This window comes from Nymphaea colorata, chromosome 9, assembly GCF_008831285.2.
Source record: "Nymphaea colorata isolate Beijing-Zhang1983 chromosome 9, ASM883128v2, whole genome shotgun sequence".
NCBI classification, from domain to species: Eukaryota; Viridiplantae; Streptophyta; class Magnoliopsida; order Nymphaeales; family Nymphaeaceae; genus Nymphaea; species Nymphaea colorata.
In genome coordinates, this window is record NC_045146.1 from 1,540,828 (window position 1) to 1,553,750 (window position 12,923).

At 45.6% G+C, this 12,923-nt stretch overlaps 1 protein-coding gene across 2 annotated transcripts in view; it reads right to left on the reverse strand.

The window, feature by feature from the left end:
* The window catches only part of LOC116260768 (uncharacterized), a 46,413-nt gene extending 34,038 nt beyond the window's left edge, over positions 1–12,375 (reverse strand). The window contains exon 1 of one of the 2 annotated variants that reach the window (XM_050079619.1): positions 12,256–12,375. In XM_050079619.1, coding sequence (XP_049935576.1) covers positions 12,256–12,270 — 15 coding nt within the window. In that variant the 5' untranslated portion in view covers positions 12,271–12,375. Of the gene's footprint in view, positions 1–12,149; positions 12,229–12,255 lie in introns of those variants that run through there. The other variant, XM_050079620.1, reaches the window with a different exon arrangement.
* Between the last annotated feature and the right edge of the window lie 548 nt (positions 12,376–12,923).

Sequence of the window (12,923 nt, forward strand, 5' to 3'; positions counted from 1 at the left end):
CTTTCATGGTTCGGTCGGGAAATGGTTGTTTTCTGGTGTTGGGTGTCAAATTTGTAGAAACGTGAGATGCCGCTGCTGTAGAGGAGAAGGTGGCGGCATTTCTAGATAAAGAAGAAGCCTGGGTTTCGCATGAGAAAGTTGGTGTGGCGGCATTTCCAGATAAAGAAGAAGCCTGGGTTTCGCATGAGAAAGTTGGTGTGGTGGGCGAGGGAGAAGCCATGCAGTTGCAGTGAGTTTAGGTGGAGCTTGTAGGTGGATCTACAAGAGAAATCCGGTAGTAGAATTTCGGGGTCATTGGTGGGGAACTGACCGGAAGCTGGAGAGGGGAGTGAGCAGCATAACGTTTACGGTCCGGATTGGGGCACAACAGCTGGGGAACGGACGAAACTGTTTCGGATCAACTTGTCCCCACTGGCGTCTAAAGAACGTGAGCGAGTTAAGGCGATTCTGTGAGGGTCAAGGGCAATACTTGCCGTGTCGGGCCAAATCAGGTTCTATTTTGCCGAAACATTGACTCAAGACCAGATTTGGAGAAGATTCTGTGAGGGTCAAGGGCAATACTTGTATTTTATTAATCCAGAAATTTGGATTTACAATTTAAGATCTAGTATGAATTCTTTACATATTTTTGCATTTGCAGTTGAAGCCGACTCAGGAATTGCTTGAATGGACTTGAATCTTCTCCAAATCTGGTCATGAGTAAATGTTTCGGCAAAATAGAACCTGATTTGGCCCGACACGACAAGTATTGCCCTTGACTCGCACAGAATCGCCCTGACTCGCTCATGTTCTTTAGACGCCAATGGGGCCAAATTGATTCGGAACAGTTTCGTCTGTTCTCCAGCTGTTGTGCCCCAACCCAAACCGTAAACGTTATGCTGCTCACTCCCCTCTCCAGCTTCCGGTCAGTTCCCGACCAATGACCCCGAAATTCTACTGCTGGATTTCTCTTGTGGATCCACCTACAAGCTCGGTCTAAACTCACAACAACTGCATGGCTTCTCTTGCGCCCACCACACCAACTTTCTCATGCGAAACCCAGGCTTCTTCTTTATCTGGAGATGCCGCCACCTTCCCCTCTACAGCAGCGGCATCCCACATCTCTACAGATTTGACACCCAGCACCAGAAAACAACCATTTTCCGACTGAACCATGAAACAGTCAATGAAAAGAAGAGTGACAGAACATCGGTCCTCATGTTCAACTCCCTGATAACAAAGCATAGCAGACGTGGCAACCTCACTGATGCAAAGGCCGTCTTTGACGGTATGCCGTTCAGAAACGTCACCTCCTGGACTGCAATGCTAACTGCTTGTGCCGAGAACGGTGAAATCGAGAACGCACGCAAACTATTCGACACAATGCCTCAGAGAAACTTGATCACATGGAATGCCATGATGTCGGCCTATATAAGCAACCGAAGACTAGGGGTTGCTTATCAGCTCTTTCGATGTATGCCGGAAAGGAATTCAATTTCCTGGACTTGTTGTGTCGGCATTGCTTCTATGAGGCTCAAGCAAAGGTAATACCAAGATTAAACCCTAATTGAAGCATCGTTGGGCTTATATAACTAGTCTCATAGGTTTTCCCATATGCCTAACTTGTGGTTAGGGCGAGTGAGAGATTTTAGGAAAAAGGATAACACAAAATCAAAGTTCGTTTTGAATGAAAATCTTCAATTTGAAAAACAAGTTGGCAAAGTCTATCTTGTAACTGCGAGTGAACCCCCTCACATTACTAAAGGAAGGGATAGGGCTCATGGCCACTATCCAATAGAACCCCCAGTGTTGGGGGTTTCTATGTTTTTTTCATTCTTGCTGGGCAGCCTCTTTCCAGAGTTATTGGGCTCTGGCTAGACTGGCTTTGCTCAATGTGTAGCCTGAGCTACCACCAACTGCTTTTTCTTCGTCTTTCTTGAAACCATAGTCACAAATAATGTTTCAAAGTTTTAAATGACGAGGTTTTTCTCAAGTATAATACAGCAAGCCTGAAAAACAGGGAAAAGTACCGCAAATTTTTGAAAATTTTAAAAAACTAAAAATAGAGAAAAAATAAAATAAGTGAGAAACTAATAACACAAACATCAAAAGATAAATAGACTTGCAACAAATAAAAAATAAAAAACAAAAAAAAAATTGTTTGGCACTAAAAAAATGAAAAAAAAAACAAAAAATGCATTTAAAATACATTTTTTCATTTTATGTTTAAAAACGCATTTTTTAAAAAAACATGTTTTTTGAAGTTTTAAATGTCAATTTAATTTATCACATTTTTCAAAGTTTTTTCAAAAGAATGTGTTTTTTGTGACACTGCTTGAAATTAAGGGTGAATGAATCGTAAAATGGATTGGTAAATTCTCTTCCTTGCATTTGCCAAATTGAAATCAGGCATTAAAACTTTTTTCTTAACCCTCTGGGTTTCCCTGTTACAAAATAAGTGGCAGATTGCTGGGAAAAACAACCAAAAAAAAAACCAAACCGATGTGAGGTGGCTTGCGTCAGTGCATAGCTATCTGCGACCATCAGCCCAAGACGTAGAAGCATCTTTAAATGGTAATACCAACTCTTTCGTATTTTTCAAGTTAGCAAATCGACATCATCACAATGCAACGCGTTTTGTATTTTACCCGTCCTTCTTTATTTTCGACAATGTAGATACTATTGCCGACTTTGTGAGAAAAGGTCAAGCACCAGGTGCTTTACATAGTGGGACTTCGACGAGAGAATTATAGCCAACTTCTATAACTCTTTGAACATAGGTTTTGATAAATATGCCAGATGTGACACACGTTACGGCCGGCCTTGAAGAGCTTCAAAAGGGCGAAGACCGCAACCTCCCAAGATCACTCAGTGGCTAACCAAATGGCCCAAGGTTGGCCTTACAAATTTTTCTACCCGGCTGGACACAATCCCAGCTCAAAATACCCTTGGGTAGTGGTACAAGGAAAGGTTTTCTCTCGCTAAGTAAGGTCTGAATCTACTACAACAATGTGGGTTCAAGGCTGTACAAGCGTAGCGTACATTGATTTCTCTTTCTCACTCAATCAAGCACCATGCATACATCACAAACCATACATACAATCCCTAAGGCGTGCAAACCATCACCAACACCCTTAGGAGGTCTCGTAGCTTGGGTTCGTGTCCTTAGCTCATGAGCTTTGGAGGTAACCCAATCACTCCACGCCAGGAGGCAATGCTCAAGCAAAATGCACCCACCCTCGTATCTATAGGGTGAACCGGGTGCTTACCTGGCTGGAGCAAGTCCAGCACTCAACCAAGGGCTAAAGCCAAGGCACCTTGGTAATCAACACACCTCCAACGACCAGCTTGTAGCTCAGCTTTAATGGGCACCAAGGGCTGGTCCTTCGACAATACGGGAGGAAAACTAATCACTGCAATATCAATGAGAACAATAAATATGTGAAGAAGGGAATGCAATCACCGGTCGACTGAGAAACCCCAAAGATGATAGTTGTGATTTGGGGGAAGCAATCGGCGACTTGGTGATGCCGAACACCCTTCCTTCCTCAGCTACAAGGCAGCTCACGACAACTTCTTGCAGCACTCCTCCTTGCTGCCAAGGCAATGCCTGAGTACAAGACAACAAGGTTACTGTTCGAAGAGGAAGCAGTTTGCAACCTGAAGCGTGGAGATCATCACTGTGCAACCCTATAACCCCGGGTTGTGTGTAGAGTCCAGGGGGAGCAGACGTCGGAAGCGTCAACGTACGCCGTGTCTCCACGCGAATGTCACAAGATAAAGCACCAACCAGCCCTCGATCAAATAGCTCACAGTCTGGTCTAGGCAAGACAATGTCTCTACCGCAGTTGGGCTCAAACACACATATGACTGATCAATTAAAGGAAGGCATGAATAAAAGTCCAAGTGGAGAAGCGTCACCGGATCACAGAATAAACCCCATGAGCAAGATGAAGATGGGGTGAGGCAAGCTTCGATTCATGCTGAAGCACACGCGTTGTGCAAGACAGCTATCGCTCCTAGCTTCTCAGGTTGGTGTTCTGTCTTCTCAAGTGCAACCGACGATCAGAAATTCATTAAAAATCAACCACAACTCAGAACGGGCTGAAATTTGGTCTTCAGCTTCCTCTGGAGATTACGAAGGGACGCTCCAAAAATGGCTGCAATCCGAGCACTCTAAGGGTTCTTGTTGAGTGGTGAAGGTGCCAAACTGTCACAAAATTCGTCGTCTGTTTAGGTTCAGGCAAGCTGCTGGCGAGTTCAGGACCTGTTAAGCTTCAGAAATTCGCCCCGGCTCGCCCAAACGTCCAAAAAGCATGAAATTTGGTTTGAAGGGAGCTAAGACACCAAGGATGAGACGCCCCATAAATTAGGTCCAAAGGAGAAATCCTCAGGCCTGTCGTTGATGGTTCAACTCAAGCCAGAGTGCATGAAAGGCTCTCAGGGTGCAGCGTCCTTCAAAAAATCACCACGGTCCACTCCTTCATCGTAAATTCACCAAAATTCGTCTGTAGATAGCTTATCCACCAAGGGAGGGACGCCCAAAAGATCAGTCTCAAATCTGATCTCTAAAGGCCACTCGTTGAAGATTTGGGGAGCTTCAGCCTGACAGGTTCAGCTCAGAACAGGGTTCACGCAAGAACAGAACTCCCGACCAGAACCAGATTGAATCCAGCCATTCAAAATATGAATCAACGTGTTAATCAACAGAAATAGAACAGGAACATCAAGAGAAATCGAATGTGGAAAGTCATATCGCCGGATTTCGTTGTTTTCCCAAATTTTTGCCGAATTTGGGGACGCTACCGCCGATTTGGCGGTGATTACAGGAACTCTCCGCCGGTTCTCGCTGGATTCTGGCCGGTGCCCCTAACTCCCTTGTCTGAACACAGATTCGGCTCAGCTTAGGCTCGAAATCTCCGTTCGGATGTCAGGAAGACGATCCCATTGTTCGTTCGTCAAAACTCGCTCAGGTTTTCCTCAAATTTGGGTTTTATCAGACACTGGTCGGCAGCAGAACAAAGGACTGGACAACTGGTTGTTCAACGCACGATTTCTCCCTCGTCTAAACTCGGCTTTGACTCAAATAAAGCTTGTTAGTTCTGTCTGGGTGTTGGGAAGAAGGTCTCAGCATCTGTTTTTCAAATGCCTACCTCAGTTGCTTCAGATTCACGAATGTTCAGAGTCTGGTTGATGATGAAGCAGGGGACAGAACAGCAAACTGTTCTTCGTTGGAAATGGCTCGGTCCCCATTTGGATTCTCCTCGATTCCTCGTCGCCAATAATATAAGAGAAAGAATAAACACGGTTGCAAAGAGAAATCGTTGACCAGAGCTTCGATCAATCGGTCTGGGCTTGTGTTAGACGAAGAACCGTAGTCAGTTCTTCGAATGAGCAAGACAGACAGCCCTCTCGTCTCTCATGTCCTTCATAATAGAAATGAGTGCTCGATCTACCGTTCGCATGAATCCAAACGAATTGGACTAGCTACCGGCATCAGCAGCACAAAGATTTCCGACTGGAACAAACGAGAACTCCAACTGTACGGTAAGTCTTAGGAAAGCAGGATTTACTTCTTGAAGACTCACTGGATGTCGGTTGCAGTAGGGAAGACAATGTCGTATTCAGCGTTGCCACATCCTCTTCCTCCAATCTCTGGTCGATGCCTCTCAATCTCCCCGTGATCGAAAAACTTGCACACCAGCCAGTCCTCAACACAGCTCTGACCTACGGCTTCACAGAGCTTGTGATTTCAGCGCACTTGGAGGAAGAAGAACGGAGCAGTGCTTCCAGTACTAGCCTCTGGCGCCAATCCTCTAGTTGCGCAGCTATACGACCTACAAAACCGGAGACATCTCCGGCCTATGGCTCACGGAAGTGAAGGGTTCAGCAAGCATTTGGGAAGACGACTCTTACAGCCACCATGGGTAACTTGTCTCTCGCACGAGAGGAAGAAACATTGTTTCTATTTCAACAAAAACTTCGGGTGAAATGTTCATCACTTAGCTTATAAATCTACAGTGACTCGGGATGCCCTTGAACCGTCTCAGTACAAAAACAAGACTGAGACACAAGTAAAAACTATGTACAAGAGTATCGGTGAGGCCGTGACGGCCCACCAAGAAGACTCTGACTCGGGTCCTCTCCTCGCTCCATGCTGCCGCCGCGATGTCCAGCCTGGGTCCAAACCCACTTCGTCTAGACTCGGTCTCGACGGCCTTCATTGCTGGCTGTCTCGGTTCCTTGGTCCGTCTCTGTCCTGGACGCCAGAACATCCTTTGTTCCTACTCTGTGTTTGTCCACCCTGTCTGCCTGTTTTGCTCCTGTCCTAAACACCTGAACTCCTCTTGTCCCGTCAGGTCTGCGTGTCTACTGTTTGTCTGTCTGTGCTTGGACGATCCCTGTCCAGAACACGTTGTTCATGTGGTGTGTCTAGAGTGTCCAGCAAGCTGAGTCACGCGTGCTAGGTCCATCTCACTCCGCTCGAGTACGTCTGGCTTGGCCTGGGTGGGAAAGGTAACCTCACCTTGTCCAAGCTCTACGGCGTTAAGTCCTCCTCTAGGCAACGGGTTAGCCTCACAAGAAGCTGATACACGGGTGGTGCTTGGGGTTGTCAACCCGTTAACCTCACTTGGTTGTGCAATGACCTCGCTCGCAATTCCCTCGGCCGCGGTCTGTGCGTCCTCGCGCTCGGCATCGTCGTCTACGTCGGCCACCATGGCGTCATGCGGGTTAGCCTCACAATTTGCTAACACATGGGCGCTACTTGAGGCTGCTGACTCCTTAGCCTCACAACGTTGTGCGTCACCCCCGCCCGTATCCATGGTGCCTCCCTGAAGAACCTCCCTTGCGCTCAAATCCACCAACCTGCAAGACAAGTTAGCCTCACAAAGAAAAGAGGAAGGGTCGTCGTCGGGCTCTTTCCCCGTGCGATGTGGGCGCTTGGCGCCCTCGCTCGTCGGCAGTCCCTCGGCATTGCATCGCTTGGCGCCGTCTTTGGGCTCTAGGCCACCTTCGGCACGAAGTATCGGTGCTCGTCCTGCCCTCTGGCCAGCTGCTCCCGACGCTTGGTCTACCCTCGGCAGTCCCCGACCAGCTCCTAGGCGGACCTGTAACAGACTCTGTATTGGTAATTTTATCTTCAATCGCATATGTCTAATCCTCATGTAGGAGAACTACCTTGACCGTGGAGTGTTTGTCTATAAGTGCATGAAGTACATAATACTAGACAAACTATGTCTGACCCAAGCCCATATGCCTACAGCTCTAGTTATGTTATACACGGAATTGTTCGTCCTTTTTAAGCAAGTAGGAGAACGAAGCCTAGCACAACAGTTGACCCAACAAGCAGGAAATGGCATAAGCATTCTACTTTGTGTTGTCTTCAATATCCCGAAGGATTTCCAGTCATGACTGAATTTTGTAACTTTCCAAATGAACGAGCTTATATATTTGTGCTATTTTACCTGTACAATACATATTTTATCTCATTTCAGCTGTAAACATGAGCTTTTGCAGATTATGGTAAACAAAAGCAACGCATGAGTACTACCAGAATTTTGTTTGAGTTGTTTTAGCTGTAGTTTGATCCAGAGTCAATTCATATAGAAGCTATTTTAGAAGGAGTACTATTATCTTTGCAAAGCAAGATACTGACCCAAAATCCAAATGTGTCACCTGAACTTTGTACGTGTTTTATAGTGGTTAACTTGGAAGAGTATGGCCTATTGACCTTTAGCCAACATTTTGTTAATCTTCGTTTGCTTCCCAAGGAAGTTCGGCGGGGTTGCAACTGGTAGCCGCAGGGGAATGGAGGGTCATCCACATTGGATTACTCGATGATCTCAATGTCTTTTTTTTCAGAAACAGTTGTTTAGGCACGATGCAAGCTGGTGGGCAAGATCGCCAAAGCCCATTTCCTTTGCTCAAACCAGCCACTTCATACAAACCAGTCGGCAGAATAGATCAAGCCTGATGGTGGAGTCCAGATTATACCTTCTCATCACACTGCAAGTTCTCCCATCATCAATGAGATATTCCTTAGCAAAGAACTTATTCTTGAGAGCTCCGGATGCGATCGACCACCAGCAAGGAACAAGTGAACTTCACAGTTCACAACGATCCAGCTATATCCTGGCTTCTTCTTTATATCTTTCAGCCTCTTGATCATCCTAAGTTTTTTCTCATCCCTCTTTCGACCGGACATGGAGTACATCTTTGACAACACCACATAGGCAGACGCACTTTGAGGCTCTAATCTCAAAAGATGATGCGCAACAGCCTTTGCAAGCCCGATGTTTGCATGAGTTCTACTTGCACCAAGTAAAGCTCCTCATACAGTTGCATGAGGCTCAAATGGCGTTTGGCTGATTAAGGTGAATGCTTCTTCCAATAATCCAGCCCTACCGAGAAGGTCAACCATACAAGCATAATGGTCCGGCCCAGGCTTGATTCCATATGAAGACCACATCAAATAGAAGTAGTGCCATCCTTCACATATTAAGCCTGCATGGGCACATGCCGTGAGTAGACAAAGAAACGTAACATGGTTTGGTTCCTTGCCAACTGCTTGCATGGTCTTGTATAGCTCGAGTGAATTGTTACCATGACCATGCTGAGCAAACCCTTAGATCATTGAATTCCAAGACTCCAAATCATGACTATTGTTACTTCGGAAAATCTTGTGTGCATCTGCTATGCTGCCACATTTGGAGTACATGGAGATAAGCAAGTTCGAAACCAAATAGTCTTACTGGAAGTTATTTTTCAGAGCACAAGCATGGGCTTGCACACCTTGGCTAAATAGTGCTAACCCTGAGGACGCACTTATCAGGCAGCTAAAAGTCACTTCATTTGGTTGAAGCCCTTCTCTGAGCATCCTAATGAACCATAGAAATGCATGCTCAAACTCGCCATTTTGTACAAAACCAGAGATCACTGTTGTCCACGCTATCACATCTCTGACTGGCATGTTCTCCAACAGCCAAATCGCATCTCGCATATATCCGATGTTTGAGAACCCCAGAATCATTGTGGTCCAGGAAACTAGGTCTCTCTCTGGCATTTTGAGGAACAAATTGTAGGCCTGATCAAGCCATCCAAGTTGAACGTACGCCGCAATCATGGAATTCCACGCAGCTATACTTTTGTTCTTCATGCTACCAAAGACCTTGGACGCATGGCTCGTCATTCCATTCCTTGAGTACATGATGATTATAGCATTCCTCAAGATTGGGTCTGACTCAAAACCCACGACAAACGCCAAAGCATGAACCTGAATGCCCCATCTTTTGTTGCTGCCATTTGCATGGAGATCGCAAAGAACTGTCAAGGTAGTTGAGTTGATCATCACTGCCAGCCATCTCATCCTTGAGAACATAGACAATGCTTCTTTCCACATACCTTTCTGTAAATAGCCATCAATCATTGTTGTCCAAAAAACTACATTCCGCTCAAGCATCTCATCAAATAATTCCTCAGCTTCAACAATCTTGCCTGTGCTTGAATAGCCGTATACTCGGCACTGGGCCGGGCCACCGCCGGGTACCCGGTACCCGACCCGACTCAGGCCTGGGCCCGGGCCTTGAAAAATCCTTAACGGGCCAGATTTTATCGGGCCCGGCCCGGCCCGATACTTAACGGGTCGGGTCCGGGCTTGATCCAACGTTCGACGATGGCCTGACAAGCCCGTAATTAAAAAAAAAAAAAACTTCTTTTTTTGCCCCTTTACTTATGTTAGGGTTTCCGATTTTCACTTCTTTTGAATGTGTCTTTCATACTTTCCTTTCACTCCCCCCCCTAGCCGACGCCATGACCTCGCTCACTGTCGTTGAACACCTCCTCCAGTCCTGCCTGTTGCCCATCACCCACGGCTCTACGACAACTGAAAAAAGAGGGGAAAACTTGAAAAGTGGAGACCCTACAGACTGCAGGAAGCCAAACCCGGGCGGATAATCGGGTCTGACCGCACCGGGCCTCGGGCACAATCTCAAGCCCGAGGGCCGATACTTCATCGGCCCGGCCCGGCCCATTTATAACCGGGCCGGCCCGATAATATTAATAGGCTTAACTTTTATCAATTTTTACGGGCCGGGCCGCCGTATACCATAATGCTCCAGGCGACAACATTTCTTTGGTCCATCGCGTCAAACAGTTGGCGTGCACTTTGCATCTCATCATTATTCACATATGCAGTAAGTATCGCATTCAAAGAAATCAGATTCTTCTCCCCAGGCATTCGGTCAAACAGAGTCTTAGATTCAGCAAACATACCATTCCGAATAAGTCCAGTAATCATCACAGTCCATGAAACTGAATTCCTTTCCGGCATACATCGAAAGAGCTGATAAGCATCCACCAGTCTTTGGTTGCTTATATAGGCCGACATCATGGCATTCCATGTGATCAAGTTTCTCTGAGGCATTGTGTCGAATAGTTTGCGTGCGTTCTCGATTTCACTGTTCTCGGCACAAGCAGTGAGCATTGCAGTCCAAGAGGCAACGTTTCTGAACGACATACCATCAAAGACGGCCTTTGCATCAGCGAGGTTGCCACGTCTACTATGCTCTGTTATCAGGGAGTTGAACACGAGGACCGATGTTCTGTCACTCTTCTTTTCATTGACTGTTTCATGGTTCGGTCGGGAAATGGTTGTTTTTTGGTGCTGGGTGTCAAATCTGTAGAGACGTGGGATGCCGCTGCTGTAGAGGGGAAGGTGGCGGCATCTCCAGATAAAGAAGAAGCTTGGGTTTCGCATGAGAAATTTGGTGTGGTGGCCGCAAGAGAAGCCATGCAGTTGCAGGGAGTTTAGACGGAGCTTGTAGGTGGATCCGCAAGAGAAATCCGGCAGTAGAATTTCGGGGTCATTGGTCGGGAACTGACCGGAAGCTGGAGAGGGGACCGAGCAGCATAACGTTTACAGTCCGGGTTGGGGCACAACAGCTGGAGAACGGACGAAACTGTTCTGAATCAACTTGGCCCCACTGGCGTGTGAAGAACGTGAGCGAGTCAGGGCGATTCTGTGTGAGTCAAGGGCAATACGTGCCGTGTCGGGCCAAATCAGGTTCTATTTTGCCGAAACATTGACTCATGACCAGATTTGGAGAAGATTCAAGTCCATTCAAGCAATTCCTGAGTCGGCTTCAACTGCAAATGCAAAAATATGTAAATAATTCATACCAGATCTTAAACTGTAAATCCAAATTTCTGCATTAATAAAATACAAGTATACTTGGACTCTGTGGCACCATTGTAACTTATGAATACAGTTTCATATATTTAACTCAGTGCACATGAATTATCCAATACAAAAGACAAAAGATCAGGAAAGTTAGAAACTGAAATCTGTTTATAGCACACTTCCATTGGAGAAGGAAACAGTCGAAACGTTATTGTTACATTTATTAAATTTTTGAGAAAAAATACTCTCGTGTCCACTGTTGCACTCCTATTAAGTATTAATCAATACATTCATGTACAGGCACGAAACCTCAAGAAAAAGAAAAAGGAAACGAATAAAACCAAATCAACTCCATGGGCAACAAAGAATCAAACTTTTTGTCATAATCTAGGAAAACAATCGAGTGCGACAGAATTGGAATTCAATCGCATCAAAGCATAAGAAGTCAAGACATCAAATAACAAGTAATTGAAGGAAATGAACTCCCAGCAATTTTAATTCCCAATAGGCAATTATCATCCAAAATGAAGATCATAAATTCAAAACCATAAAAAAAAAGACAAAAACGATCGGGAGAGACGGATTCTTACGTATAATCCTACTTGTCTTTGGGCACGGAGCTGCGGCCCATTCCGCGATTATCGAAACTGCACACCTCAATGTCACCATCTTCCCACATACAACCACCATCTTGGCTCCCAGCATCACCGCCGGAGCCGTTGGATTCAAGACCGACGGACACGACTGAAGTTGGATGGCCCCTTCCTTCTTGATTGTTTGGGGGCATCGGTCCCTACTAACCCTTTGATCTGAGGACCCCATGAATCGTGAGTACCCGCCAATCCTGCTCCCAAAGTCCACAGAAACTCAATCTATGATGCTGATTGCCAAGGACTAGGTACCCAAAGTCCACAGAAACTCAATCTATGATGCTGATTGCCAAGGACTAGATAGATAGATAGATAAAGCAAGGTAACGAGAGAGAGAATACCAGTTATGAGGAGGACCTTGGTGAGGCCGCGACCGTACGTCTGGAAGAAGATTCTCACAGCATTGTTAGAAATTTATCTATCCTCCCGTTTCTGATACTTGTTCACCTCGCAGAATGGCATTTTTTTCACACACAGAAACGAAAGAGAGAGAGAAGGAGGAGGGGGAGAGAGAGATGGTGGTGGTGGCGGTGGTTATTTATAGAGGCGTATGGTTTTTTTTCTGTATTCGTTCGTCGTTTTCCCGGGTTTTCTTTTTAAGGAGAGAGAGAAAGAGGTGGCTGTGAGGGTGGTGACGCGCTGTTCTTATCGTTCATCAGAAAGAGAGAGAGAAGGAGCGCGCGCGTCTTTCCTCCTCTCGAACCTCATTTCTAGATTATCATCTTCATGAAATGGGATGAGAGAGAGAGAGAGATTGACCGAGGGGTTGGTAGCTCCTTGTATCTTCTTTTGGGACAGATTAACTGTTTTCTGCTCGATTTTATCTTCTTTTGTGAGAGATTAACTGTTTTCGGGCTGATTTTGTTTCTTCCGTCGGGAGAGCTGAACGGTTTTCTTTTTCATCCATTTCTCTCTCTCTCTCTCTTTAATGCGAAAGTAATTGACAAATACCAGACCACTTAGAAAGTCAAAAAACCACATCTATTAAGTTTATGTTAAAAATTATTTTACAAGATGTAAATATTTTAATCTATTTATAAACACTAATTTTATATAATGATTAAGTTCAAGTTCTTTTTTTAAAAAAATGATCATTTCTACTATCAAAAATTTTG